Genomic DNA, 27,053 nt, shown 5'->3' with positions numbered 1-27,053 from the left:
TTCCCGCGAAGGGGAAGGAGCCATACGCGGGAGCTGACATGGAGGAAGGAACGAAGAAGACGTGTCCGTAACCAATGGTGTCGCTGGAGAGCCTTCCAACAACACCTTGGCCGGTTTTTGCACTTTACTCCTCCCCTCGTATTGCTCCCACTGCTCCTCCGACCAAGATACACAAATTACACAAGTGTCGGCGCAAGAGCACTCTCGCCCTCGGCACCAAGTACAAAGATCATGAGGGTCAACGTCCTCGAGGGATCTAAAGGCCCTGCACCTACGGCCCTCCACGCCAGGGCACAATCTGCAGCTGACTGGGGGATGGGGGGGTTCTCTATGTCTCGTGGCTGCTCATTTCAGCACAAGACATAAATCACAATCAATGAAAAAAAAGCAACAATAGTAAGTACTTACAATCACACTTCCAAGTACTACCAAAGATATACCATACACACAAGACTTTGTCAAGCGAAGGACAATGGCGGGCAGAGCAGCGAACACAAGCCTGCAAGTACATTCCATATGTAAAGGACCAAGGGTTTGTATTATGTGTCGGAACAAGTATTAGTTGTGTCAAACCACTACCATTCAGATGAACCGAGCAAACTGATTGATAGAAACATAACTAACCTGTAACCTGTGACGCATGTCCATGAACTTCACAGACATGGTTTGTATGAAAATTCAATCTTTTATCCTCAGTAAAATGTCCAGTTATTTTCCACAGTGCAATTTTGTTATCATCGCCACCACTTGCTATGATGAGACTGTAAGGATTGAAATCACCACTTAAATTCATTTCAGAAGTAATTGCAATACTGTTGATGCCTGACTGATGGGCCTTGATGCTATCTACTTTACTCATTTCAGGTACAGGGTGACAGTCATCATAATCATCAGACTTGTTAGCAATGTAGTCAAGGATGGGCTGAAATGGTAAAGTTTATTATTATATCATCAAAATTTGTTGGCTGTGTATTCTTTATTACATCATCAAAATTGGTTGGCTGTGTATTCTTCATGTGTATGTAAAACTATGCTTATGGTGTCAAAGGCAGCATATGGCCACTGTTTAGGTTTTGTTGTACTTGAATGTTAAACTGTTGGTTAAAGACAATGAGAGAAAAAAAATTTATTTGCCATTCCAGAAATTTATCATATATATATTTTTAAAAATCACATGCTCCCCTTGATAGTAAAATTAATGATTTAGCATGAATAGAAATCAAGCCTATAGTAATAAAGCAAATGTTAATAAATTTTTTTTTTAAATCTTGCTTAATGCTCCAAAAATTAAAGGATTAATATTGTAGAGATGACAGTCTCATCACTAACTGTACACTGTATATAAACATTTAAATTATCCACTAAAATAAGAATGTCATAATAAATATATGAAATTAATAAATGCCTTTTATAAGAACTTATGATATTTATTGCAGCAAAATCAAAGAATATGACTATACTCAGATGGAAAAATTTCCATCTGTCTATCCGCCTGTGGTGGTCGCGCATGGTAACACTGCGTCCCAGGCTTTAAATAGTTAAGCTATGTGTAAGTTTTAGGTAAATAAAAGGATATCTTGGTGTACATTTGCAACTGAAAAGTGTTTTAATAATATACTGTATGCGAATTACATTATATTCGAAATAGGATATTATTTAAAGACCAGGACGCAGTGTTACCATGCACAAACACCACAGGTGGATGGACAGATGGAAAAAAAAAACAGAGTATAGCTGATTGTTAAGACTATAAAGGAAGTCACCAGTGTAGTAAATGCACATTTAGAGCCATATGCCAGCCACTTTGTGCAATTATGATTTACTTCACACAAATATGGTCATAGCATTACACTACTGTAACGATCAAACAATTTAATGGCATTTTATGTACAAACCTGGATATTCCAAAACACTAGGAAGCCATCAGTAGCTCCAGAAACAAGTATGCAATTGTCATGCACAAGTAATGTTGTTAACTTCAACAGGCAATGATCCCAAGCCTGTGAGTGTAATAGTCTTATTTGCTCCAGATGATTGTCGAATTCAAAGAACCTGAAAAACGAGAAAATATTAAAAAATTTTTTGAGAAATAAAATGTTCATGTTCTAATAACTTACTCTACAGTGTACTGCAGAATACTAGAAAGAACCGAGACAAAATTAAAATTACTAATGGAATTCCTACACAAAATAGTTACTGTGCACTTGACAAGCGGCGCCTTAATTATTTTGTTGAGATTAAAATATCAAATGCCAAACATTTACAAAATTTTTTTGTACAAACCCCTCACCCATATACAGTCCAGACACACTGCAGTCTTCTATCTAACAGACAGAAGAGTACCATACTTCTGGCACTTGCATAACCTAAAACTTAAGATGCTTATTAAGTATTAATTTTGTTTATATGAAATTGTATTTTTCACCACAAATCCAACACTCATAGCCTGAACTGCAATTTAGGATTGCTAAATGACTGATACTTTCAAGTTATGTGGAAAGTTCTTGTGGGCAGAAATGAGCCAGGAACCCAGGCGTCAACCTGCACAGGCAGAGTGAGAAAGGCTGAGTCACTGGTGAATATAATATATGTATATATAGTACTCGCATTTGTATGAGTCAGCTTTTCACCATAAGTAAGATGTAGATTTAAGTGAGAAGATGTGAATGATGATTCCTTTGATGATTCATTAAGTTCCCACTGAGGGTTAAACATGCCCCAGCTGCAAAACTACTCCCAAATAGCACAGGACCACTCCCAGTGAATTCATAACCATCCACTGAGTTATAAAAATCAACAGTCATATTGGCACCTACCTGTACCAACCATTAAAACCGCTGCAAAACAGGCTGGTAGGAAATCCTAGTAAAAGGAAATAAAGACTTACACCTGATAGAAGCTTAGAAATAGCACAGGACAGAACAGAGGGGACTCAATTCACCTCTAACAACATAAAAGAAAGAATTGTGAAAATGTGTAATAATGATGATGGTCAGTTAAAACTAATACATGTACACCATACCTTACAAATCCATCTGAAGATGCCAATATAATCAAAGCTTTTTCTCTTGACACCCAGAAAGCTTTTGCTTCCATATAACGTGTCTCTGGATCAAAAGTCATTTCCTGGCTCTTCCATGTTTTGTTTGAACCAGTCCTCAACATGTGTGATGTAACTTCGCGGCAACAGATGTCTGGAGGGTCTTCTTTCTCCCTGTCACTACCTGCATTGTAGGCAACTCGTGTAATCAGTATAATCTACAAAATAATCTTTTACACTAATAAAGCACATTCTTAAAATGAACATAAGCTATTGCATGTCTATAGATATTAATAATTAAGTCACATTATCTTGTTTTTGTCATGGGGCTTATTCCACAAGCATACCTGAATGGAGATAAAACATTTTCCAGATTTTTAACTGGGCTCGGCCACCAGCAGTTACTATCCATTTGGAGGTACCCTCTTCACAACTGGATACTTTTTCATTCATATTCTCAATGCAACACATGGTTCTCACATTTGAGATATGGCTGCGTATCACACTAAATGTCTTCAATTGTTTATTCCTATAAGAGCTGAGAGCATGTAGTCGAAGGGTTGTATCTTCTCCTCCAGTGGCAAAGTACGTAGTATCATCTTGCTGGAGTAGCACTTCCAGGCACATTGTTTCTCTTGTATTAATAGGAGTCTATAAGTTAATAAATTACAGTATTAATTATAAAAGTTAATGAACTAAGATTACATAACTGTTCAGTAACAAAAAAAAAAAATGTTTTCACAAAATATGACAAATTTGTCGAAAATTGCATTTTTCCTAACTATACAAACCTGAGGTCCTTTAACAATAGGAAGTAGCTAGCGGCAGCTGGAACGGTCGTAAGCTTCGAACAAGGGGAGAACGGTAGTTAACTGCTTGTCCGATCGTCGCGCGCCGCGCGACTGGGAGGTAAACAAATCACTTTTGCTTTTGGCCCATGCAAAATACGCAGAGTGAGGGGTGGCATGAGGAGGGGACTTTATGTTAAAGGACCTCAGGTTTGTATAGTTAGGAAAAATGCAATTTTCGACAAATTGTCATTTGTTCCGATACGTAATACAAACCCTCGGTCCTTTAACAATAGGAAGACTCACTTCTTGGTGGGAGGAATCTGAGTCTTTTGATGAACAGACTGGTGTTCGTCCATCCCTGGAATGCCTCCCTGGTCGTAAGAGCGAGGGAGGGATCCAAGCCTCTGTCCGATTGATCGGGGTGTGCACCGCAGGATCAATGGTCAGACCTCTGGGCCGAGTACTAAGAGAGAGGCAAGCGTATCTCTTCGTACCAGCAAGCAAGAACTTGTTCCTGTTTGCAAGAGGCAACATAAAGTATGGGTTGTCTCAAGCTGGCATCCACTTCCTCCCCCTTGTTGGAGGAAGTGGTGGATATACGCTTCCTATCCCTAGTGAAAGGGATAGGATGGGCTCTGTTGAGTAGCTCACCTGCATCTTGTCCTTATCCAGCAGGGTGACGACCGTGTCCCTCTAACCACAGGTAGAGGGGAAGAAAAAGATGGAAGAGGAGCCAGTCACACTCTCATTCACCATCCATTCTTAACGGTCCACACTAGGACATCGATGCTGTTCAGCCTGCGAGGGTCTGGGTTCGCTACACAACGTGTTGAGCAGCCACCACGGGTCCCAAGGAAAAAGATCCAAGGACCTGTGGGCAATATCCCGAAGGTAGAAGGAAGGGCATGTGGTCTGGTTGGACCAGACCCCTGCCTTCAGTACCTGCGCCAAGGAGAAGTTCTTGTGGACAAGGCAGCATCTCCTTCGCACGAAGGCGGTGAAGTCCATTAGGGAGGGGGATTGTGAACGACTCGAACCAATCGTCAGGGACCGAAGGGTTCTGAGTCTTCGCTACGAAGTTCGGTACGAAATCGAGCGTCACGGATCCCCATCCCCTGGGTGCCTGACTTCGCAGGAGAAGTCATGCAGTTCCTCAGAGGAAAAGAAGGAAATAGTCGCATGACCTATCCCTCTTCTCTACTTACTTCGGTGATGTCCAGTACCCATACTGGTCTGTACCGTTAGCAACGAAGTCTCTCGCATCCTCTATCCCCATGCAGCGAAGTTCTCGGTAGTGGATAGGACACCGACACTCCATGGTGGGTGTCAATGGTATGGGTACTGTGACAAGCTATTAAAACGAAGTAATGGTTGCTGTGTAACAACCGAACTAAGTCAACAGCGTAATTCGTAACTGACTCGGCCGCTCTGACAGCTGCCGACTGACTGCGTTCGGTAGGAGGCAAGTTGTCAAAGCATCCGACGTAAGTCACGTGACCTTCGCCTTTAAAGGGTTATGCCGAGAGACCAAACAAATGATGTATTTGTTTGTCACCAATGCCGGACAGCGAGGTGATGATTCTCTTAAGGCATGTACCCAACAGGCGAAAGTCAATTGCCTTCTAGAGACCGAGGTCCCTGAAGGTAAAACATCTCATGTTTGTTGAATCTCAGCTAAGGAGAAACAACACTATGTACCGTTGAAGACGAAGGTAGATATTGAATGCAACCTACGTCTTCACATATGAATCGAGAAAGGAAGGATCTCAAGATTCATAACCTGTGCTTACAAATGACTGAAAACGCTACCCGACTATTTCATTGCTGTCCGGTGAGAAGTCGTAGTTGCAATGAAAGCGGGGCGTTCTTCGGTAATGAAAACACAGGTGAAAGCCGCCTGAAGAACTGCTTCTCATGGGCTGAACATTTGGAGGTAGAGCTGTCAGGTCGGAGAGTAGGCGATGTCTTCTGACACATCTTGTAATTCGGGTTGAACAATGAACAATTGTACACCTACGAATACGAGATATTTTGAAGACAAACTCAGATGTCTGCAAAATCATTCGCATTATCGCAGTGCGATGCAGCGGGAGACTTGTACAGACTTCTGTTACCGTGCGGTAAACAGAAAGATGAAAGAGTCCAAGAGATATCTCTGTTGAAAATTCTCGCAATGTCGAAGGCGATGGAAATCCAGCGTCACCGCAGTAGATGGTCCTTCATTATTGCGAGAATCCCCGTTAATCAGAGACCTAAGTCCATGATTGTTAGGCAGAGATACGGTTCGGTAGTCAATCATGCAGGGGAGAGAGAGACATACATGACCGTGAATCTCGGAGGCCCAGCTGATACTGAGCTGCTATGAGGCAGTTCAATACGCAGTGGTTGAGCCTGCTGACTCGTCATCCTGAGTTGCCAGGTAATCCATTATTCCACGAAGGAATGCGTTCGGCTAGAAACTACCGAGCATAAAAGATATGCTCGGGCAATTATATTTAGGCGAAACGAATTTCGATAAATATAAAAGTTGAAATGGTGTTGTCGTGACAAAACCATAAGTATATAAAATTGAAAACTGAAAACTCCTGGGAGGTTGCAGGCAACCCCGAGTTGCAGTTCAATTAGAATACTTCTCGTCTAAGTCGCAATCCGTAGAATAACTAGGATATGCGCCTACCCCTCGGACAAGTCAACTGCTTAGCAGAATCAGGTCGCGAGGTTAATATACGTAGTATATTTGTAGGATTCTGAACAACGATCTCCATCCTAAATTCTTTCCTTCAAGAAAACAAATAAGGATTGGAGGGATCGACCACCTTCGTTCTCTATCAAAGAGAGAGTGAAGGAGAAGTCTTCCTCGAAGGAAAGCTTCAATGGTGAACAGAATACTAAGACGATAGTTCAAGCCAAACTGGATATTCCCGTCCGATCTCCTCTATTCCAGGTTGGTCGCCTACTGTGAGATAGTTTCTTTCAGCAGCAGTCTTCTTCACAATGCTAGAAATTCCAGGAATTCGAGCATAGGCGAGGTTCCCGATTATCGTGTAACATATCGGGGGGGGATTCTCGTCTCGCTCACTTTGGACCGTGGTCTCGCGTAAGTGTTTGAAGATCGTAAAAAACTCGAACACTCTGATGCGCTAGAAAATTCCGTAGAATTCTAAGCAGTCTGCGAAACCCCCACCGAATTCGTCAAACGATATCGGCTGGTGGTCCTCTCGATTCCCGTAGAAATCGAGAATGGAGCAGGATTCCTCCTCAACGACCGGGGCTTACGTCAGGTAGGACCCGAAGGTCCCCCCGTAGCGCAGTCCCGAACGTGGGATCCTACAAAGAAATCTCTGTGGATCCTTCCCCTTTCCCTCGTAGCCGTAAGGAGAGAGGGAATGGGGAAGGAATTGGATACTCGCTCGCCTTCCCAGTGGAACTAGCAGTTGGAGAAGAGTAGGAGCAGCCATCGCCTTGCGGCGATGGCCTCTCAGAGTCTGGGAAAACGTATCGTCAGGAGAAAACGTTTTCCCGCGGAGGGTTACGAACCTCTCACTGTAGGTAAGGGTCTGCCGCCACTGTGAACGTCGTCTGGGTGGGGCTGATCGACACCTGACAGGAGAGAGCCGATACCTTCCTCCGACTCATTCCAGTCCTCGGTCGAGGTCGAAACCTCTCAGGAGGGACCGACAAGGAGTATTTAAAGAACGGTGTCCGAAGACACGTAGAAAACGCCGCTGTCGCAGTAGAGGAGGTGGAAGTAGCTTGATCGACCGGCCGAGAACTGAGTGAGAGCCTTCTTGTCCGGAGACGAGACACTGGTTCGAGACAGAATCGGCAAGCATCCGATCGCGGCAGACCCACGTCGGTTTGGGTTCCCTCTCGGGCCCCAAAACGACTCGAGCAGAGACTTGGGCTCTGCTGGTGGGAGCGGCAATCCTTCCGCAGGGTCATTATGCTGACGAATCAGCTTAATGGACTTCTGCAAATTCCTCTGTATCTCGGGAGTAACCGCGTCTTGCGGAGTAGGACCGTCCAGTCCCTCCAACAAGAACAGATCCCTAGAGTACTCCTCCTTCAGAAGGAGGAAGAGAGGCAGACCCCTGACGGTCGCCTCCAGCTAATTGCGCGTATGTCCTGGTCGGTCCTAGAACCGTGCCTGGTCGATACGGCGTCATAGCGGGGTCGCGAGAGGCGCACCTCTCGCGATCATATAGGTACCTCGCTCCTCCCGGCGTAGCCGAGGAGGTTGGGGGAGAAGGTACAGGAGAGGCAGACCTGACGCTCCCCCCTAGCTCGCTGGCAGGACCAGCGTGCTTGGAGGGCTGGCTGCTGATCGTCAACCCGCGGTGGCGATCGAGCAGCATGCCTAGCCTTGCCGCTCGCCTGAGGCGAGAGGCTTGGCTGAGAACGTCGACGCTGATCTCTAGCGTCAGGCGAGCTGTTGCTGGTTACCGTCTCCGCCCGGTCCCGATGGAGCGGCGTCAGGTGACCTGCTAGGCTCGCTGTCACGGTGAGACCGGCGAGCGTCCTCGTCGGCGCGTCGAGCCGCTGGTACCAGCCGTGGGCTGGTACCGACGGCCGCGGGGACCCCTCCTCGCCTCAACCCGTTATGGGAGAGGCAGACCTGACGCTCTCGCTCGCTGGCAGGACCAGCGTGCGTGGAGGGCTGCTGCTGATCGTCACCCGCGGTGACGGTCGAGCAGCAGGCCTAGCCTTACCGCTCGCCTGGGGCGATTGGCTCGGCTGAGAACGTCGAGACCGATCTCTGCGTCAGGCGAGCTGCCGCTGGTCACGTCTCCCGCCCGGTCCCATCGGGAGCGGCGGACGGGTGACCTGCTAGGCTCTGTGTCGCGTCCGAGACCGGCCAGCGTCTCTCGGCGCGTCGAGTCGCTGGTACCAGCCGTGGCTGGTACCGGCGGCCGCGGGGACTCCTTCCTCGCCTCAACCCGTGGCTGATCAGCGACCGTCACGTTAGCCCGAGCAGCCAGTTGATCGCTGCGAGAGCGTCCACTGGCCTGGCGAGAGCGTGTGCACGACTCTCGCCAGTCTTCTGCTCCGCGCCGCTGTCTTGACGGCGAGCGAGCTCGGGCGTCAAAACTTTGGCTGGACGGTCTTCTTGGAAGAGCGTTCCATCCACTCGGTGCTTCTCGCGAACGAGAAGCGGCCGAGACGGAACCTGGTTTAGCGGCAGACCCGCTAGCACCAGGTGAGGACGCACCAGCCGAGGCTGGTGCCCTCTGGTCCCCGTCGACTTCTTCTTTGCAGAAGAAGCGACGGGCCCCGTTCCCGAAGGAACAGGAGGACCCAGCAGAAAGAGCTCCCCAGCTCGCCTGAGCGAGCCGGGTCCCTTAGAAGATCCCGAAGGAGTCTTCTTAGGGGGGAAGGAGGCAACCTTCTTCTTCTTCGGCTGTTTGGCCTTAGAAGTCGAAGGGGAAGGAGAGGCAGCGGACGACGAAGAAGACGACGGAAGACGACGACGACACCTTCTTCCTCTTCCTCTTCTTCTTCGCCAGGCTCCGCAGGACAGACGTCAGGTCTTCCATCCAGGAGGGAGCCTGGGCAGTTGCCGAAGCAACAGGGCCCGACTGCACCTGTCCGGAAAGACCTGAGACTGTGACAGCATCACCAACGCAGGAACAACAGGAACAGGTCCAGGAACATCTGAAAGTGGAATGAGCAGCAGGCACCTGATCTGAAAGGGAATGAGCGGCTGGGACCGCAACAGGTACGGCAGGCACGGCAGGTACCACAGGAGAGACAGGCGTCCTGTCGGCAGCTACCGTCATCCTCGGCACTGGCGGCAGGTCCAGGGGGGTACTCTTTGGGCAGCGGCAGTCCGGGGTCGGCAATACAAAGAACCCAGGTGCGGTGGCACCGTCCTGATTGGCACGGCAGGAATTGGTTCTGGATTGCAGCCGTGGGTGTTACCGACATGACATGTGGTGTGTACACCAGGTGCGGTGACATCTCATATGCTGGTGTCGAGATTGTGGTTGTTGTAGTGGTTACCGTATCATGAGTGACCACTGCCGACCCCGCCAACCGCTGAATCAAACCCCTGCAGTCCCAGCGACTCCCACACCTGTCCCAGGTCGTCCTCGCTGATGGCAAACCTGCGGAAGCACAGTCGGGTAATTAGAGGGGTTTCCTCGCGCCTGGGGGAGAGACCCCACCCAGAGCGGACGGAAGACCCGAGTACAACTGGACGTCCGTTACCAAAGGAGTCACCGATGACTTCTTGTGTCCTCGTACAGCACCCACTGCGCCTCTGACGAATGCATACACGTTTACACAGGGCTCGTTGCGGGAGCACTCTCGCCCCCACAACGAGTACAAACCTCGTGAGGATCTACATCTACATCCAAGGTCGTCTCCCACGGATGTAGCACCTGCGGTAACATAGATAGATTAGTAAGAGGGGTTCCCTCACGCACGGGGGGAAGACATGCCCCACCCCGAACGCAAGGAAGACCCCAAATACAAAATACAATGAAGAAGCTGAGCGGGGGGCAGGAAGGAAGACGAAGAATCGGCTACCAACTTCCTGTCAGACCTTCGCTTCCCCCACCCCCGCACAGCAGTGAAAAGTAATATGAAAATGAAACAGAATACTGCCCTTGCGATTCACTTCATAGAACTAAAGGAGAAAAGATCAATTCCCGGGTAAGAACGGAAACTTGATCCATCATATGATGCTATCATAAAATATATATGAAAATGAAACAGAATACTGCACTTGCGATTTCATTCACATAAAAATCGTAAGGATCAATTCCCGGGTAAGAACGAAAATTGATCCAGATTAAATTCATGCAATCAATAAATGAAAATGAAAAGAATATGCAATTGCGAATCCACTTTCATTGCATTCTATTATACAAAATTAAAAGTTCGTGCCGAGCGCAATCACACTCTCGGTAACGAACGCACAGGGCAAAAATATAATGAAAAAAGTACTTACATTTTTCAATTACACCCTTTCGCCCAAATACATGACTCGGCGCGAGCGCGGCCCCTTGGCCCTCGGCACCGAGACATAATCAAGGGTTCATAATTAAGTAATGAAAATGAAAACAGTGTACTTACAGTTTCATTTTCAAGTCAAACAAACCATTAGTAGAAAACACAATATAAACAAAGCATACGACGATGAAGCGGGCAGAGAGCGATGACGAACACGTCCTTCACACCCGCGGCCGAAAGCAAAAGTGATTTGTTTACCTCCCAGTCGCGCGGCGCGCGACGATCGGACAAGCAGTTAACTACCGTTCTCCCCTTGTTCGAAGCTTACGACCGTTCCAGCTGCCGCTAGCTACTTCCTATTGTTAAAGGACCGAGGGTTTGTATTACGTATCGGAACAAATAAAAAGATTTCAGTACAAACCCACTGATCATAAATATCCTTACTTTTATGCAATGGTTTGCCAGTCAAATTCACTTATTTGATCTTGAAAGACAAAGACTCAATTCACATGCCCCTACCTACCAAAAACAAAAAAATTCTTCTATCATTAGTCACTTTTCAATAAATTACAGGACGTATTACCTGTAATTGAATTTACTGACTTTCCTCTTTCTTTACTTTGGAGAGTTCATAACATGCCATTTTAGCCTGTTTGTCTTTCATTCTTCTTGTAGTTTCTGGTATGTGTATTTTCTGCCATACACAAACAGTAAGATTCCTATATGCACTTACATTTTTTATAGAAAAAGGAACAATATCAAAATAAAAAAATTATTGTGACAAAAATAAAAGAGAAAAATTGGGAATCCAATGTCAAATGGTTTTAGGTAGTAAAAGTAGCGTAACTGAATTATTCATAAATATAACTACAATTTTACTTTGACCAATAAATCACCTTTTCAGTGTCCCACAGAGCTGGTAAAAGTGGAAAATGGAAGCTGAAGTAACACAATCTTAAAGAACATGATTGGTAAGGATGTAAACTATAGGAATGAGGAAAATGGAGGCTGGGGACCAAGGCATCTCAGGAAAATCACTTTCGATATTCCTAACAATTTCTTGGAAGGTACCATAAAAGTGGTATCCCCTTTGGCATATCAAATGAAATAAAATTACATGCTCTCACGAAAGAAGTCTATAAGTACCATATGTTTCCAACAGCATAATGCACACCTAGTTCTGAATGCACTTTGCCTGATACATATATAAGGTAAGAAAAACTAAAAGGTCACATCATTACAAGTTGGCTGATAGTATCCTTACAAGTAATACAGTAATGTTACCTTGATAAGAGGCATAAGTTTATCCTCCAGCGTTGTGCTGAAAGTGTACGGTTTTGCATCTTTAATATAGATGAAGGAAAGTTTATTATTTTCTTCTGAACACTGCAAGTCCCAAGACCGATGACCACCACCACACTCGATGTCAATGATAGCCCGATCTTCTTCTAAACTCCACAGCTTTAGTTTGACCTAATGCAAAATAATCAGTATCAAAAAAACATTTTGAAAATGCTTCATGATTTTTCAAGCATCTTAATGAGACAGGAACACTAATAAAATAAGGTAGTACATATATAATTACTACTTTTCATATTTTAGTGGTGCAGTAGTACCTGTTCAAAATGAATTAATATGAAGTTAAGTAAACTTACATCATGGAAACACACAGCTAGTAGCCTTCCACGCAGATTTATCAAAGAGGCAATCCAGTTTGCACTGCTAACACGTGTTACTGTTAGTACTTGTAACCTGTAGTCTTGCACAGTTAGGCAACGTATGCATCCATCTCGTCCTGTGCTATAAAGGTATCCTTGGTGATTGATTAAGCTGGTCACTCCACTTCTTTCCCCGTGGATGCTGCGGAGGCTGTGCTGAGGTTCTGATGACTGGTATAACAAGCAGAGAAATGAAAGAGATTCACTAGGTTATATTACAAAAGAAAACTCATATTTCCTAGCATTATTCAGGGAAGATAAAAATTTAAAGCAATCCTAAAATTAGTACCAAGTTCTTGTCATTAAGAAATTTCTGAAGAAATAAAAATAAAGATTTGCTAACAAAAAAGGAGCAAAAACCATGACTAGCTGTACTAACATTCTCAGAATAAAGATGAATACTTCCTGCTCGGTCCCCACAAATGAGATGACTTCTATTTTGTATTGTAAAGTAGCATGCTGCTGACACCCAACGCTGCTTACACACAGGAAGTGTGTATGTTTGCCCCTTTATTTTTAACGTTATTCCTGAAACAATTATAAAATAAATTCATGAAGTAATACATACCTGTAATAAATTGCAAAATGCATGATACACAAAAGTAATACAGTATAAATTCCAAAAGATGTGATTTATAAATACAATATAGCATTCTAAACAAAAAATAAACATTAATGCTGATATATTACTATTACTGCAAGCTGTAACTGAATAGGATTTGGAAAAATATAGAAAATAACAGACAAAAGAAGTATCACACACACTGGAAACTAGTGCAGACTGTGAAGCAAAAAAAAAAAAAATCAGAAGGCTGACAGAGGGATCTCCTTAACTTATGTTAAGATAAATGACCAGATAACCTTAACATGTACAATGTAACTCAAAAAAACTTTCCATAATTTAATTGTTTTGGTTTATCACTTATTTAAAAATGATTATGTACACTTTTATTATTCTTACCAGGCTATGGTACTTATAGTCCCTATCAAGAAAGCTACATTTCCATAATGACAGTCATTAAACACTAACTATTGAACATCTCACAAAAAAAAAACCTTTGTTATGAATTTACTCCAATTAGACAACATACTTCCTTCTTAAATTAAGTATGACTGTGTCAAGAACTTTGTAAAAATTTTACCTTTACAAACATCAAACATCCACGTCACAATAAGACCATTACTTCCACATGTAAGAAACAAATGCTCTGAATTCAACCAATGCAGGGCAAATACCTTGCCATCAACACCTTTTCATCAGCAACAACCTTCATGTGATGATCGACACATCTGTGGACAAAGTATGCATGTAAACTTATAATTATCTAGAGGGTAAGTTAAATGAAAATGTCAAAAACATTTGCATAAATTATATACAACACCATAATCCTTCATGATTAGTTGCTAGCTCAGTAAAAAACCATTATAAAACATACCTGCAGTCAAGATAGCAACATGACCACATAATGTTCCTAAAGCAACCACTTGCTGATCTGGGCTGGATTCCATCACTGCATAGTTTTTCAGTCTTTGATCCTCATATACTAGGAACCACTCTGATACCTTACAGTTCCAGCTGTATAATTTCCCACTATCCAGCATGACTAAATATGTGTCCACTCCAAAAAGAGCAACACATCTAGGAAAGTCTTCTGTTACCACAGAACTATGAACACTGGTGGCTGCCTGACTATGGACTTCTAAATCGCATTCAAATAAATTATTACTTATGTTTATATCATCTTCACACTTTACATCATGGGTTTCTGTTCTACTTTGTATCTCTCTCACATTTGTTTTGTTCTGAAAACTCCTGCTGAAAGAGTCAGCCTCTGTTTCAGTGTTAACACTCACCCAAGGTAACTCGATCATGACCTCTGGATTTTTGGAACCCTCTTGTTTAAGGCACCAAGACTTCACACTGCCATCCCCACCACCTGTAACAATTTTTGTTCCATCCTCTGACGCATCAATGCTCCAAATGCAAGCACCATCGTGACCTTGCCAAGACATCCTCAATTCTCCATCATGGCTCCACACACAAACCTTGGAATCTTCACCAACACTTATATAGCAAAACGGTAATATCAGTGACTTCCATACCCTGGACCCATGCCCATAACACTTGTGCTCTTCTGTAATTTGACAGCAATTCCAGTACTTCTTAACTTTGGAGACATTTTCATCTTGTTTGTGAATTTTCCAGATTATCAAAGTTCTGTCATCTGAAGTTGTAGTAATGACATTTTCCTCTTGGCAAAAGTTGATAGAAAACAGTACTCCCTGCAAGTAAAAATTATGAGTGAAATGTCAGTTGGCAAAGCTGCTTCACAGCATAAGTAAATAATCTGTTAGTATGGAAATGTTTTATCCAAGATATAATACCACACAAGTACAACTAAAGGAGACTTAAATTATATTCATAAGAGAATACACTTTCAAGAGCATTATATTATATGTCTAACCTCACAAGGGAGACAAATTTTATGTGAAAATGTTTATGATGATAATGACGATGGTGACAGTTAAAATTAATTGAAGAATGGTTGAAGGATAAATCATCCCCTTTTCTTATTCACAGTCTACAAACTATAGGTTTGCAGATTTTATTAACTACAAAATTTTCGTCTGTACAGAATGTATTTACTGCTGAAATTCAGTATTGTTACACAAAAAATGATTAAAAGTAAAAACTAAAAATAAGTCACAATCCCGTGCTTATAAAACTGCAGACATCATCTGCAGTTGATAAAAATGCAAATGAAGGTAAAGATGCAGATGAAGTTTGTATCCTTACAGGAACAAATGCATAATAAAAAAAATTACCCAAGTAAAGCAAATACTACAGTGGTTCATATTCTGCATAGAGTAGATAAAAAATATTTGTATGATGAACTCGCATATCTGAATTAGTGCAGCTTATATCAACACACAAACAATTAGTTTTAACATTTACATTAAGTGAAGAAACTCACCTGATGTCCTGAGAGACAATGAAGTGGTACAAGTCTTCCATGCTGATCCTTTTCTCCCCATGGTCCCCATATTAAGACTTGACTGAAAACAGTTCCAGCTAACAAAACAGCACTTTCATAAAAACCAGACCCAACTACAATACATCCACAATAAAGAATGCAATTTTCTGAACACTGTTCTTTCCCTCTTATTTCAAAGCATCCCAAAGCACTATTATCTAGAGGTTTATTAGTTTCACTCCCTGGAAGAATGTGCTCAGCAGGTCCTTCAATGACTTTCACATGAAGTAGGGCGTTGTGGAGCTGTGGCTACCAAGATGTGGTCAGATCCTCCCACTCAGCATCCACAATCCAATCTTCAAATTGTTTTTCCTTTTGTGTGTACCAAGCTTATAAAAGAAATAACATATCAATACAATTATCTGAATTAATTCACAAATGACCGTATATATACATACTTTATTAGATACAAAGTAAAATATGAGTAATTCCTGTACTACCCTTCCACTGAAATCACAGCTCAATAAATAATATGCATCATTATCATCATCTGACTAAATTTTGTAAGAAAAAATCCTTTAACATACATTGCATTTCCATGACTTTTAATGTGATGTGTTTTATGGTATTATTTGCTATGCAAAAATAAGATGATTTCTGTGTAATCTTCACACATAAGAGGGCACATCCTAACCAAATAATTTTCAAGTACCAAAAACAAATCTATAGAAATCAGTGCCCTAGTGAAAAATGATGATGAAAAGGCAGTGTGTACTGAAGGCAATTATTCTTAATATAAAAGCTATTTTTGATACATCATTTAATTTTGAGAAATGTTTATCTGTAGAACTTAATTGATACAGTGTTATAGTATACTGAAATTCCGTTCTTTGCTGCAAATTTCCTTAAAGACATGGAAACTTTGTTTGAAAATGCAGCCCTAAGTCCACTAGTTGTAGTGAATCCAGTCTTTTCCTGGATCAAACATAAAAAGCAGCTTTGTAGTCTTGCCTTAATTTCTAAGTTTGGCCTTGATATTCCAGAGCATGAAGGTACATTAATTGCATAGGGCACTTACAGAGTAATCTTTTTCTAGCTTTAATTTCAATACTACATGGTCTGCTTTTCTTATGTAATGTAATAAGCAATGCCAAATGATGCCAAGCCAAAGTATAATACAGTACATTTAAAAGTTTTGCATAGCACATCAACTTAATGGATTTTATTAGTCTGGCATGCTGTTATCCATAATATATTGAAAAAATGACAATTTGTCGAAAATTGCATTTTTCCTAACTATACAAACCTGAGGTCCTTTAACAATAGGAAGTAGCTAGCGGCAGCTGGAACGGTCGTAAGCTTCGAACAGGGGAGAACGGTAGTTAACTGCTTGTCCGATCGTCGCGCGCCGCGCGACTGGGAGGTAAACAAATCACTTTTGCTTTTGGCCCATGCAAAAATACGCAGAGTGAGGTGGCATGAGGAGGGACTATATGTTAAAGGACCTCAGGTTTGTATAGTTAGGAAAAATGCAATTTTCGACAAATTGTCATTTGTTCCGATACGTAATACAAACCCTCGGTCCTTTAACAATAGGAAGACTCACTTCTTGGTGGGAGGAATCTGAGTCTTTTGATGAACAGACTGGTGTTCGTCCATCCCTGGAATGCCTCCCTGGTCGTAAGAGCGAGGGAGGGATCCAAGCCTCTGTCCGATTGATCGGGGTGCACCGCATGGATCAATGGTCAGACCTCTGGGCCGAGTACTAAGAGAGAGGCAAGCGTATCTCTTCGTACCAGCAAGCAAGAACTTGTTCCTGTTTGCAAGAGGCAACATAAAGTATGGGTTGTCTCAAGCGGCATCCACTTCCTCCCCCTTCCCCGTTGGAGGAAGTGGTGGATATACGCTCCTATCCCTAGGGATTGGGATATGATGGGGCTCTGTTGTGTAGCTCACCTGCCTCTTGTCATTATCCAGCAGGGTGACGACCGTTGTCCCTCTAACCACAGGTAGAGGGGAAGAAAAAGATGGGAAGAGGAGCCAGTCACACTCTCATTCACCATCCATTCTTACGGTCACACTAGGACTCGATGCTGTTCAGCCTGCGAGGGTCTGGGTTCGCTACACAACGTGTTGAGCAGCCACCACGGGTCCCAAGAAAAAGATCCAAGGACCTGTGGGCAATATCCCGAAGGGATAAGGAAGGGCATGTGGTCTGGTTGGACCAGACCCCTGCCTTCAGTACCTGCGCCAAGGAGAAGTTCTTGTGGACAAGGCAGCATCTCCTTCGCATCGAAGGCGGTGAAGTCCATTAGGGAGGGATTGTGAACGACTCGAAACCAATCGTCAGGGACCGAGGGTTTCTGAGTCTTCGCTACGAAGTTCGGTACGAAATCGAGCGTCACGGATCCCCATCCCCTGGGTGCCTGACTTCGCAGGAGAAGTCATGCAGTTCCTCAGAGGAAAAGAAGGAAATAGTCGCATGACCTATCCCTCTTCTCTACTTCGGTGATGTCCAGTACCCATACTGGTCTGTCCGTTAGCAACGAAGTCTCTCGCATCCTCCTATCCCCATGCAGCGAAGTTCTCGGTAGTGGATAGGACACCGACACTCCATGGTGGGTGTCAATGGTAAATGGGTACTGTGACAAGCTATTAAAACGAAGTAATGGTTGCTGTGTAACAACCGAACTAAGTCAACAGCGTAATTCGTAACTGACTCGGCCGCTCTGACAGCTGCCGACTGACTGCGTTCGGTAGGAGGCAAGTTGTCAAAGCATCCGAGTAAGTCACGTGACCTTCGCCTTTAAAGGTTATGCCGAGAGGACCAAACAAATGATGTATTTGTTTGTCACCAATGCCGGACAGCGAGGTGATGATCTCTTAAGGCATGTACCCAACAGGCGAAAGTCAATTGCCTTCTAGAGACCGAGGTCCCTGAAGGTAAAACATCTCATGTTTGTTGAATCTCAGATAAGGAGAAACAACACTATGTACCGTTGAAGACGAAGGTAGATATTGAATGCAACCTACGTCTTCACATATGAATCGAGAGAAGGATCTCAAGATTCATAACCTGTGCTTACAAATGACTGAAAACGCTACACCCCTCGCTATTTCATTGCTGTCCGGTGAGAAGTCGTAGTTGCAATGAAAGCGGGGCGTTCTTCGGTAATGAAAACACAGGTGAAAGCCGCCTGAAGAACTGCTTCTCATGGGCTGAACATTTGGAGGTAGAGCTGTCAGGTCGGAGAGTAGGCGATGTCTTCTGACACATCTTGTAATTCGGGTTGAACAATGAACAATTGTACACCTACGAATACGAGATATTTTGAAGACAAACTCAGATGTCTGCAAAATCATTCGCATTATCGCAGTGCGATGCAGCGGGGAGGGGCTTGTACAGACTTCTGTTACCGTGCGGTAAACAGAAAGATGAAAGAGTCCAAGAGATATCTCTGTTGAAAATTCATACGACAATGTCGAAGGCGATGGAATCCAGCGTCACCGCAGTAGATGGTCCTTCATTATTGCGAGAATCCCCGTTAATCAGAGACCTAAGTCCATGATTGTTAGGCAGAGATACGGTTCGGTAGTCAATCATGCAGGGGAGGAGAGAGACATACATGACCGTTGAATCTCGGAGGCCCAGCTGATACTGAGCTGCTATGAGGCAGTTCAATACGCAGTGGTTGAGCCTGCTGACTCGTCATCCTGAGTTGCCAGGTAATCCATTATTCCACGAAGGAATGCGTTCGGCTAGAACTACCGAGCATAAAAGATATGCTCGGGCAATTATATTTAGGCGAAACGAATTTCGATAAATATAAAAGTTGAAATGGTGTTGTCGTGACAAAACCATAAGTATATAAAATTGAAACTGAAAACTCCTGGGAGGTTGCAGGCAACCCCGAGTTGCAGTTCAATTAGAATACTTCTCGTCTAAGTCGCAATCCGTAGAAAACTAGGATATGCGCCTACCCCTCGGACAATTCAACTGCTTAGCAGAATCAGGTCGCGAGGTTAATATACGTAGTATATTTGTAGGATTCTGAACAACGATCTCCATCCTAAATTCTTTCCTTCAAGAAAACAAAATAAGGATTGGAGATCGACCACCTTCGTTCTCTATCAAAGAGAGTGAAGGAGAAGTCTTCCTCGAAAGAAAGCTTCAATGGTGAACAGAATACTAAGACGATAGTTCAAGCCAAACTGGATATTCCCGTCCCGATCTCCTCTATTCCAGGTTTTGGTCGCTACTGTGAGATAGTTTCTTTCAGCAGCAGTCTTCTTCACAATGCTAGAAATTCCAGGAATTCGAGCATAGGCGAGGTTCCCGTTATCGTGTAACATATCGGGGATTCTCGTCTCGCTCACTTTGGACCGTGGTCTCGCGTAGTGTTTGAAGATCGTAAAAAACTCGAACACTCTGAATGCGCTAGAAATTCCGTAGAATTCTAAGCAGTCTGCGAAACCCCCACCGAATTCGTCAAACGATATCGGCTGGTGGTCCTCTCGATTCCCGTAGAAATCGAGAATGGAGCAGGATTCCTCCTCAACGACCGGGGCTTTACGTCAGGTAGGACCCGAAGGTCCCCCCGGTAACGCAGTCCCGAACGTGGGATCCTACAAAGAAATCTCTGTAGGATCCTTCCCCTTTCCCTCGTAGCCGTAAGGAGAGAGGAATGGGGAAGGAATTGGATACTCGCTCGCCTTCCCAGTGGAACTAGCAGTTGGAGAAGAGTAGGAGCAGCCATCGCCTTGCGGCGATGGCCTCTCAGAGTCTGGGAAAACGTATCGTCAGGAGAAAACGTTTTCCCGCGGAGGGTTACGAACTCTCACTGTAGGTAAGGGTCTGCCGCCACTGTGAACGTCGTCTGGGTGGGGCTGATCGACACCTGACAGGAGAGAGCCGATACCTTCCTCCGACTCATTCCAGTCCTCGTCGAGGTCGAAACCTCTCAGGAGGACCGAAGAGTATTTAAATACGGTGTCCGAAGACACGTAGAAAACGCCGCTGTCGCAGTAGAGGAGGTGGAAGTAGCTTGATCGACGGCCAGAACTGAGAGAGCCTTCTTGTCCGGAGACGAGACACTGGTTCGAGACAGAATCGGCAAGCTCCGATCGCGGCAGACCCACCGTCGGTTTGGGTTCCCTCTCGGGCCCCAAAACGACTCGAGCAGAGACTTGGGCTCTGCTGGTGGGAGCGGCAATCCTTCCGCAGGGTCATTATGCTGACGAATCAGCTTAATGACTTCTGCAAATTCCTCTGTATCTCGGGAGTAACCCCGCGTCGTGCGGAGTAGGACCGTCCAGTCCCTCCAACAAGAACAGATCCCTAGATACTCCTCCTTCAGAAGGAGGAAGAGCGGCAGACCCCTGACGGTCGCCTCCAGCTAATTGCGCGTATGTCCTGGTCGGTCCTAGAACCGTGCCTGGTCGATACGGCGTCATAGCGGGGTCGCGAGCGGCGCACCTCTCGCGATCACTCATAGGTACCTCGCTCCTCCCGGCGTAGCCCGAGGAGGTTGAAGGTACAGGAGAGGCAGACCTGACGCTCCCCCCTAGCTCGCTGGCAGGACCAGCGTGCTTGGAGGGCTGCTGCTGATCGTCAACCCGCTTGGTGGCGATCGAGCAGCATGCCTAGCCTTGCCGCTCGCCTGAGGCGAGAGGCTTGGCTGAGAACGTCGACGCTGATCTCTAGCGTCAGGCAAGCTGTTTGCTGGTTACCGTCTCCGCCCGGTCCCGATGGGAGCGGCGTCAGGTGACCTGCTAGGCTCGCTGTCACGGTGAGACCGGCGAGCGTCCGCTCGGCGCGTCGAGCCGCTGGTACCAGCCGTGGCTGGTACCGACGGCCGCGGGGACCCCTTCCTCGCCTCAACCCGTTATGGGAGAGGCAGACCTGACGCTCCCCCCTCGCTCGCTGGCAGGGGGACCAGCGTTGCGTGGAGGGGCTGCTGCTGATCGTCAACCCGCGGTGACGGTCGAGCAGCAGGCCTAGCCTTACCGCTCGCCTGGGGCGATTGGCTCGGCTGAGAACGTCGAGACCGATCTCTAGCGTCAGGCGAGCTGCCGCTGTCACCGTCTACCGCCCGGTCCCATCGGGAGCGGCGGACGGGTGACCTGCTAGGCTCTGTGTCGCGTCGAGACCGGCCAGCGTCCTCTCGGCGCGTCGAGTCGCTGGTACCAGCCGTGGCTGGTACCGGCGGCCGCGGGGACTCCTTCCTCGCCTCAACCCGTGGCTGATCAGCGACCGTCACGTTAGCCCGAGCAGCCAGTTGATCGCTGCGAGAGCGTCCACTGGCCTGGCGAGAGTCGTGTGCACGACTCTCGCCAGTCTTCTGCTCCGCGCCGCTGTCTTGACGGCGAGCGAGCTCGGGCGTCAAAACTTTGGCTGGACGGTCTTCTTGGAAGAGCGTCCACTCGGTGCTTCTCGCGAACGAGAAGCGCCGAGACGGAACCTGGTTTAGCGGCAGACCCGCTAGCACCAGGTGAGGACGCACCAGCCGAGGCTGGTGCCCTCTGGTCCCCGTCGACTTCTTCTTTGCAGAAGAAGCGACGGGCCCCCGTTCCCGAAGGAAACAGGAGGACCAGCAGAAGAGCTCCCCAGCTCGCCTGAGCGAGCCGGGCCCTTAGAAGATCCCGAAGGAGTCTTCTTAGGGGGGAAGGAGGCAACCTTCTTCTTCTTCGGCTGTTTGGCCTTAGAAGTCGAAGGGGAAGGAGAGGCAGCGGACGACGAAGAAGACGACGAAGACGACGACGACACCTTCTTCCTCTTCCTCTTCTTCTTCGCCAGGCTCCGCAGGACAGACGTCAGGTCTTCCATCCAGGAGGGAGCCGGGGCAGTTGCCGAAGCAACAGGGCCCGACTGCACCTGTCCGGAAAGACCTGAGACTGTGACAGCATCACCAACAGCTAGGAGGAACAACAGGAACAGGTCCAGGAACATCTGAAAGTGAATGAGCAGCAGGCACCTGATCTGAAAGGGAATGAGCGGCGGCTGGGACCGCAACAGGTACGGCAGGCACGGCAGGTACCACAGGAGAGACAGGCGTCCTGTCGGCAGCTACCGTCATCCTCGGCACTGGCGGCAGGTCCAGGGGGGTACTCTTTGGGCAGCGGCAGTCCGGGGTCGGCAATACAAAGAACCCAGGTGGCGGTGGCACCGTCCTGATTGGCACGGCAGGAATTGGTTCTGGATTGCAGCCGTGGGTGTTACCGACATGACATGTGGTGTGTACACCAGGTGCGGTGACATCTCATATGCTGGTGTCGAGATTGTGGTTGTTGTAGTGGTTACCGTATCATGAGTGACCACTGCCGACCCCGCCAACCGCTGAATCAACCCCTGCAGTCCCAGCGACTCCCACACCTGTCCCAGGTCGTCCTCGCTGATGGCAAACCTGCGGAAGCAACAGTCGGGTTAATTAGAGGGGTTCCTCGCGCCTGGGGGGAGAGAACCCCACCCAGAGCGGACGGAAGACCCCGAGTACAACTGGACGTCCGTTACCAAAGGAGTCACCGATGACTTCTTGTGTCCTCGTACAGCACCCACTGCGCCTCTGACGAATGCATACACGTTACACAGGGCTCGTTGCGGGAGCACTCTCGCCCCCGACAACGAGTACAAAACCTCGTGAGGATCTACATCTACATCCAAGGTCGTCTCCCACGGATGTAGCACCTGCGGTAACATAGATAGATTAGTAAGAGGGGTTCCCTCACGCACGGGGGGAAGACATGCCCCACCCCGAACGCAAGGAAGACCCCAAATACAAAATACAATGAAGAAGCTGAGCGGGGGGCAGGAAGGAAGACGAAGAATCGGCTACCAACTTCCTGTCAGACCTTCGCTTCCCCCACCCCCGCACAGCAGTGAAAAGTAATATGAAAATGAAACAGAATACTGCCCTTGCGATTCACTTCATAGAACTTAAAGGAGAAAAGATCAATTCCCGGGTAAGAACGGAAACTTGATCCAATCATATGATGCTATCATAAAATATATATGAAAATGAAACAGAATACTGCACTTGCGATTTCATTCACATAAAAATCGTAAGGATTCAATTCCCGGGTAAGAACGAAAATTGATCCAGATTAAATTCATGCAATCAATAAATGAAAATGAAAAGAATATTGCAATTGCGAATCCACTTTCATTGCATTCTATTATACAAAATTAAAAGTTCGTGCCGAGCGCAATCACACTCTCGGTAACGAACGCACAGGGCAAAAATATAATGAAAAAAGTACTTACATTTTTCAATTACACCCTTTCGCCCAAATACATGACTCGGCGCGAGCGCGCCCGCCCTCGGCACCGAGACATAATTCAAGGGTTCATAATTAAGTAATGAAAATGAAAACAGTGTACTTACAGTTCATTTTCAAGTCAAACAAACAAACCATTAGTAGAAAACACAATATAAACAAGCATACGACGATGAGCGGGCAGAGAGCGATGACGAACACGTCCTTCACACCCGCGGCCGAAAGCAAAGTGATTTGTTTACCTCCCAGTCGCGCGGCGCGCGACGATCGGACAAGCAGTTAACTACCGTTCTCCCCTTGTTCGAAGCTTACGACCGTTCCAGCTGCCGCTAGCTACTTCCTATTGTTAAAGGACCGAGGGTTTGTATTACGTATCGGAACAAATATACATTTACTACAACAATCTTAAAGGCCTAAAATTATGTATATCTATTACAACAAGGAGGAAAGATAAGCAATTCACACTTGTGATCACATCTTTCCTTTCCACCCATACCATTTATTTTCTGTTGGCTTGAACCAAATGACTGCCAAGCTTCTGACCCCAAACTAATGTCTTCCAAATAATAGAAGAACGATCTAATGATGATATGATCTTTATACCATGAATAGCAGCAGCTTGGAAAACACGAATATCAGCCAACCTCTCACCAGTAGCAAGACTGTGAATGTGAAGATACTGCCCTTCACCTGTATAAAAAAACATGATCACTTGAATTTTGGTATATTATTTCCTTTCTTACATTAAATGAACATATGATACTCTGTAATAAGCAAACATAAATTACTATACAATTATGTAAACTTAATAATAATCAAACCAATTTACAATTAAAATACAATAGTACTCCCAAATTGATAAAATCTTACTTTTACACCATAGCCTAACCACATTTGGGAGATGAAACATGATTTTTCCTATATTTTGGGGCATTTTTTTTAAACATTTCTGGCATTCATTTTAGGAGCAACTTAGTAACTTTAGAGATGCTATGGAGGAGTTATGGAGTTCCATTTGACAATGTCTGTGAGAGAGAGAGAGAGAGAGAGAGAGAGAGAGAGAGAGAGAGAAGAGAGAGAGAGAGAGAGAGAGAGAGAGAGAGAGAGGGTAATTGGTGGTTGGATGGTTAATGACTGTATTGGCTGTTGGTGAGTTCTGGGTTGTCTGCTGTTAGAGATCAGAGTTCTGTGTTTTGAGTGTTTTTAATCATTCTAGTGAGAGCTGATGATAATAAGTAGTGTCAACAGCAGTCTGTTGAAGGATTGGAAGTCAGTTAAGTTTTGTGTGTTATTGATTTGTTATTTGGTTGTTGTTAAGTTGGTTTTGTTTGCTTAGAGTTGTTGTGCCTGTGCTGTTGTGAGTTTTTGTGTTGTTGGTGCTGTGGCCGTTTGTTGTGTTGTTGAGTTTTTGTTGTTATATGTGAGGTTGTGGTTGTGTTCCTTGGTTGTTGTTGTGGTCCTTGGTTGTTGTGTTGTTGTTGAGTTGTTGGATTGTAGTCCTTGGGGTGTTTTGTTGTGGTGTTTGTTGTGGTTAGGTTTATGTAGTAGGGGGGGGGGGGGGGGGGGGGGGGGGGGGGATTGCCACTTGTTTTTAACGCTTGTGATCCCGCCACAATGCTTAATGTCACTTTAGGCTATATCCTACAACTTTGGAGTGGAATGGAACATCAAATTTAGTAGGCACTATGAAACAACTGTCAGGAGAGGGTGGAAAGTAAGATGGAAGAAAGAGAATGTGAATGGAAGTAGTATAGCATAGGGAACGAAAGGAGTTGCAGCTGAGGGTTGGAGGGATGCTGTAAAGAGCTTAAGTAAAGCCTACAATGCACCATGTGAGGGGCACTGATACCACTGCCCCACCAATATGGGATCCTACAATAATGGGGGTGAACAGTGGGAAAGTGAGGTTTTTGGGCGGGGGTGGGAACACAATAAGAAAAGGAGCGAGTGAATGTCTAAGGACCGCCTAAAATATCTGCGGACTGCGGATTTTCAAGGGGAATTTGTTAATGCGGGCTGTCAGTAAGAATGTGGCGGAACGGTGCTTCGTGTCTTATCCACACATCTAAATATTCTTGGCAAGCTCGTTTGTTCTAGCAAGAGGTACTAATGTTTCGCTGCACGTGCTAGCCTCAGAGTTAAGATCAACTGGGTACTTAGATAGGAGCTGTAACTGCACTACCATAAGAAAATGTTGAATAGCCTAGGCTAGGTAGCCTATATGGATGTAGCCTAATCTGACCTACCCTAAACCAGGGTGCCGGCTCCATACTTGGATAGCGTAGGGGGGACAAGAGACTTTGTCTCCTTTGTTTGCCTTACCTATTCTGACATAGAGCACTACCCCTATGCGTAAATTTAAATAGCTACCTAGCTTAGGCTAGTAGTAGTGTCATAAAATTAACTACTAGGTACTACTACCTACGCCTACTTAGGTATACTATGTCCAACTTACCTATAAAAACAGTGTCTTGATTAACTTTCACTGCACTTATTTGTGTACTTAACAGTAATTCCTTCACCAGGACCATTGTCTTCAATCATGCTATCCTTCTGGAACAAAATTAATGACGATTTACAAAGCCATCGATCGTAACAGGTTCCAAAGTACTCTATAGTAGGTAATTAGTCTATACTAGCAATAGTAGTTGTAGTAGAAGTCGTATGTGGTAATAGTAACTAGATTAATATACCCTGGCAAATGTAACTTTATATGGCAATAGCCTAAGCTGTCAAACTAGGTTATAATGGAACAAACGTGCAAATATTAGTAGTAGACAGTAGTATTAGTAGTAACATGGACTTGCCTTTGAAAAGGCTCCCCCAAGAAGTTCATAATGTTTGCTTTTTATTGCGCTAATTTTTTTTTCAAGGGTACCATACATTTTTACAAATAAATTCCTTCCCCTTCTAATTTTCTGATAAATTTCGTCTTCTCAAATTCTTATCTAGGCAGTTCCCGGAGAAGGAAAAGACGATATTGTTGAGGGATCCCACTAAACATATTAAGTTATATGAGAGGGAGAAATAAAAAAGGGGTAGACAACGAAAGTTTAAAATGTGAATTTATAATAAAAATAGGAATATTTTGTACCCGCCCACCATACAACAAAAGCTCAGATCATTTCTGTTTTCTTGCCCTATTAGGAGATTTCGTTTCACGCAGCAACATTACACAGATACAGAATGATAAAGATGAATTCTCGGCTATTTTAATTTTCAGAGATCTGTCTAGAGAGGGAATTTCTAATATAATGGAATTTATTAAAAGCTAAGTGATGCCTCAGTGAAAATAATAATT

General features: G+C 45.1%; 2 protein-coding genes across 3 annotated transcripts in view; one reads left to right on the top strand and one right to left on the bottom strand.

Moving 5' to 3' along the window:
• The window catches only part of LOC135209593 (uncharacterized), an 88,225-nt gene that overhangs the window by 47,724 nt on the left and 13,448 nt on the right, over positions 1–27,053 (top strand). Inside the window, exon 1 of one of the 2 annotated variants that reach the window (XM_064242279.1) lies at positions 24,847–25,021. The exons of the other annotated variant lie outside the window; for it this stretch is intronic. The gene's annotated coding sequence lies outside the window, so the exon portion shown is untranslated. Of the gene's footprint in view, positions 1–24,846; positions 25,022–27,053 lie in introns of those variants that run through there. 2 annotated transcript variants of the gene reach the window in all.
• LOC135209513 (tRNA (34-2'-O)-methyltransferase regulator WDR6-like) lies at positions 486–26,503 on the bottom strand. Its single transcript, XM_064242167.1, has 11 exons — positions 26,208–26,503; positions 24,255–24,442; positions 15,479–15,787; positions 13,913–14,786; positions 12,883–13,031; positions 12,441–12,674; positions 12,070–12,258; positions 3,388–3,691; positions 3,023–3,224; positions 1,896–2,052; positions 486–922 (listed from the first exon to the last, which is right to left on the bottom strand). The coding sequence occupies exons 1-11, from the start codon at positions 26,281–26,283 to the stop codon at positions 620–622; spliced, it is 2,985 nt and encodes a 994-aa protein (XP_064098237.1). The 5' UTR covers positions 26,284–26,503; the 3' UTR covers positions 486–619.

Source organism: Macrobrachium nipponense, chromosome 38, assembly GCF_015104395.2.
Source record: "Macrobrachium nipponense isolate FS-2020 chromosome 38, ASM1510439v2, whole genome shotgun sequence".
Taxonomy (NCBI): Eukaryota; Metazoa; Arthropoda; class Malacostraca; order Decapoda; family Palaemonidae; genus Macrobrachium; species Macrobrachium nipponense.
Note: the sequence above shows the minus strand (reverse complement) of the source record. Positions and strands in the feature narration are given on the sequence as shown.

Excerpts from the sequence above, each read along its gene's own strand:
- LOC135209513 (XM_064242167.1), bottom strand. The coding sequence starts at position 26,283 with ATGGTCCTGGTGAAGGAATTACTGTTAAGTACACAAATAAGTGCAGTG. Across the intron at positions 12,675-12,882 it reads TTCATCTTTATTCTGAGAAT|TCATCAGAACCTCAGCACAG; the intron begins GTTAGTACAGCT and ends TTGTTATACCAG. Across the intron at positions 3,692-12,069 it reads AACTTATGCCTCTTATCAAG|ACTCCTATTAATACAAGAGA; the intron begins GTAACATTACTG and ends ATTAACTTATAG.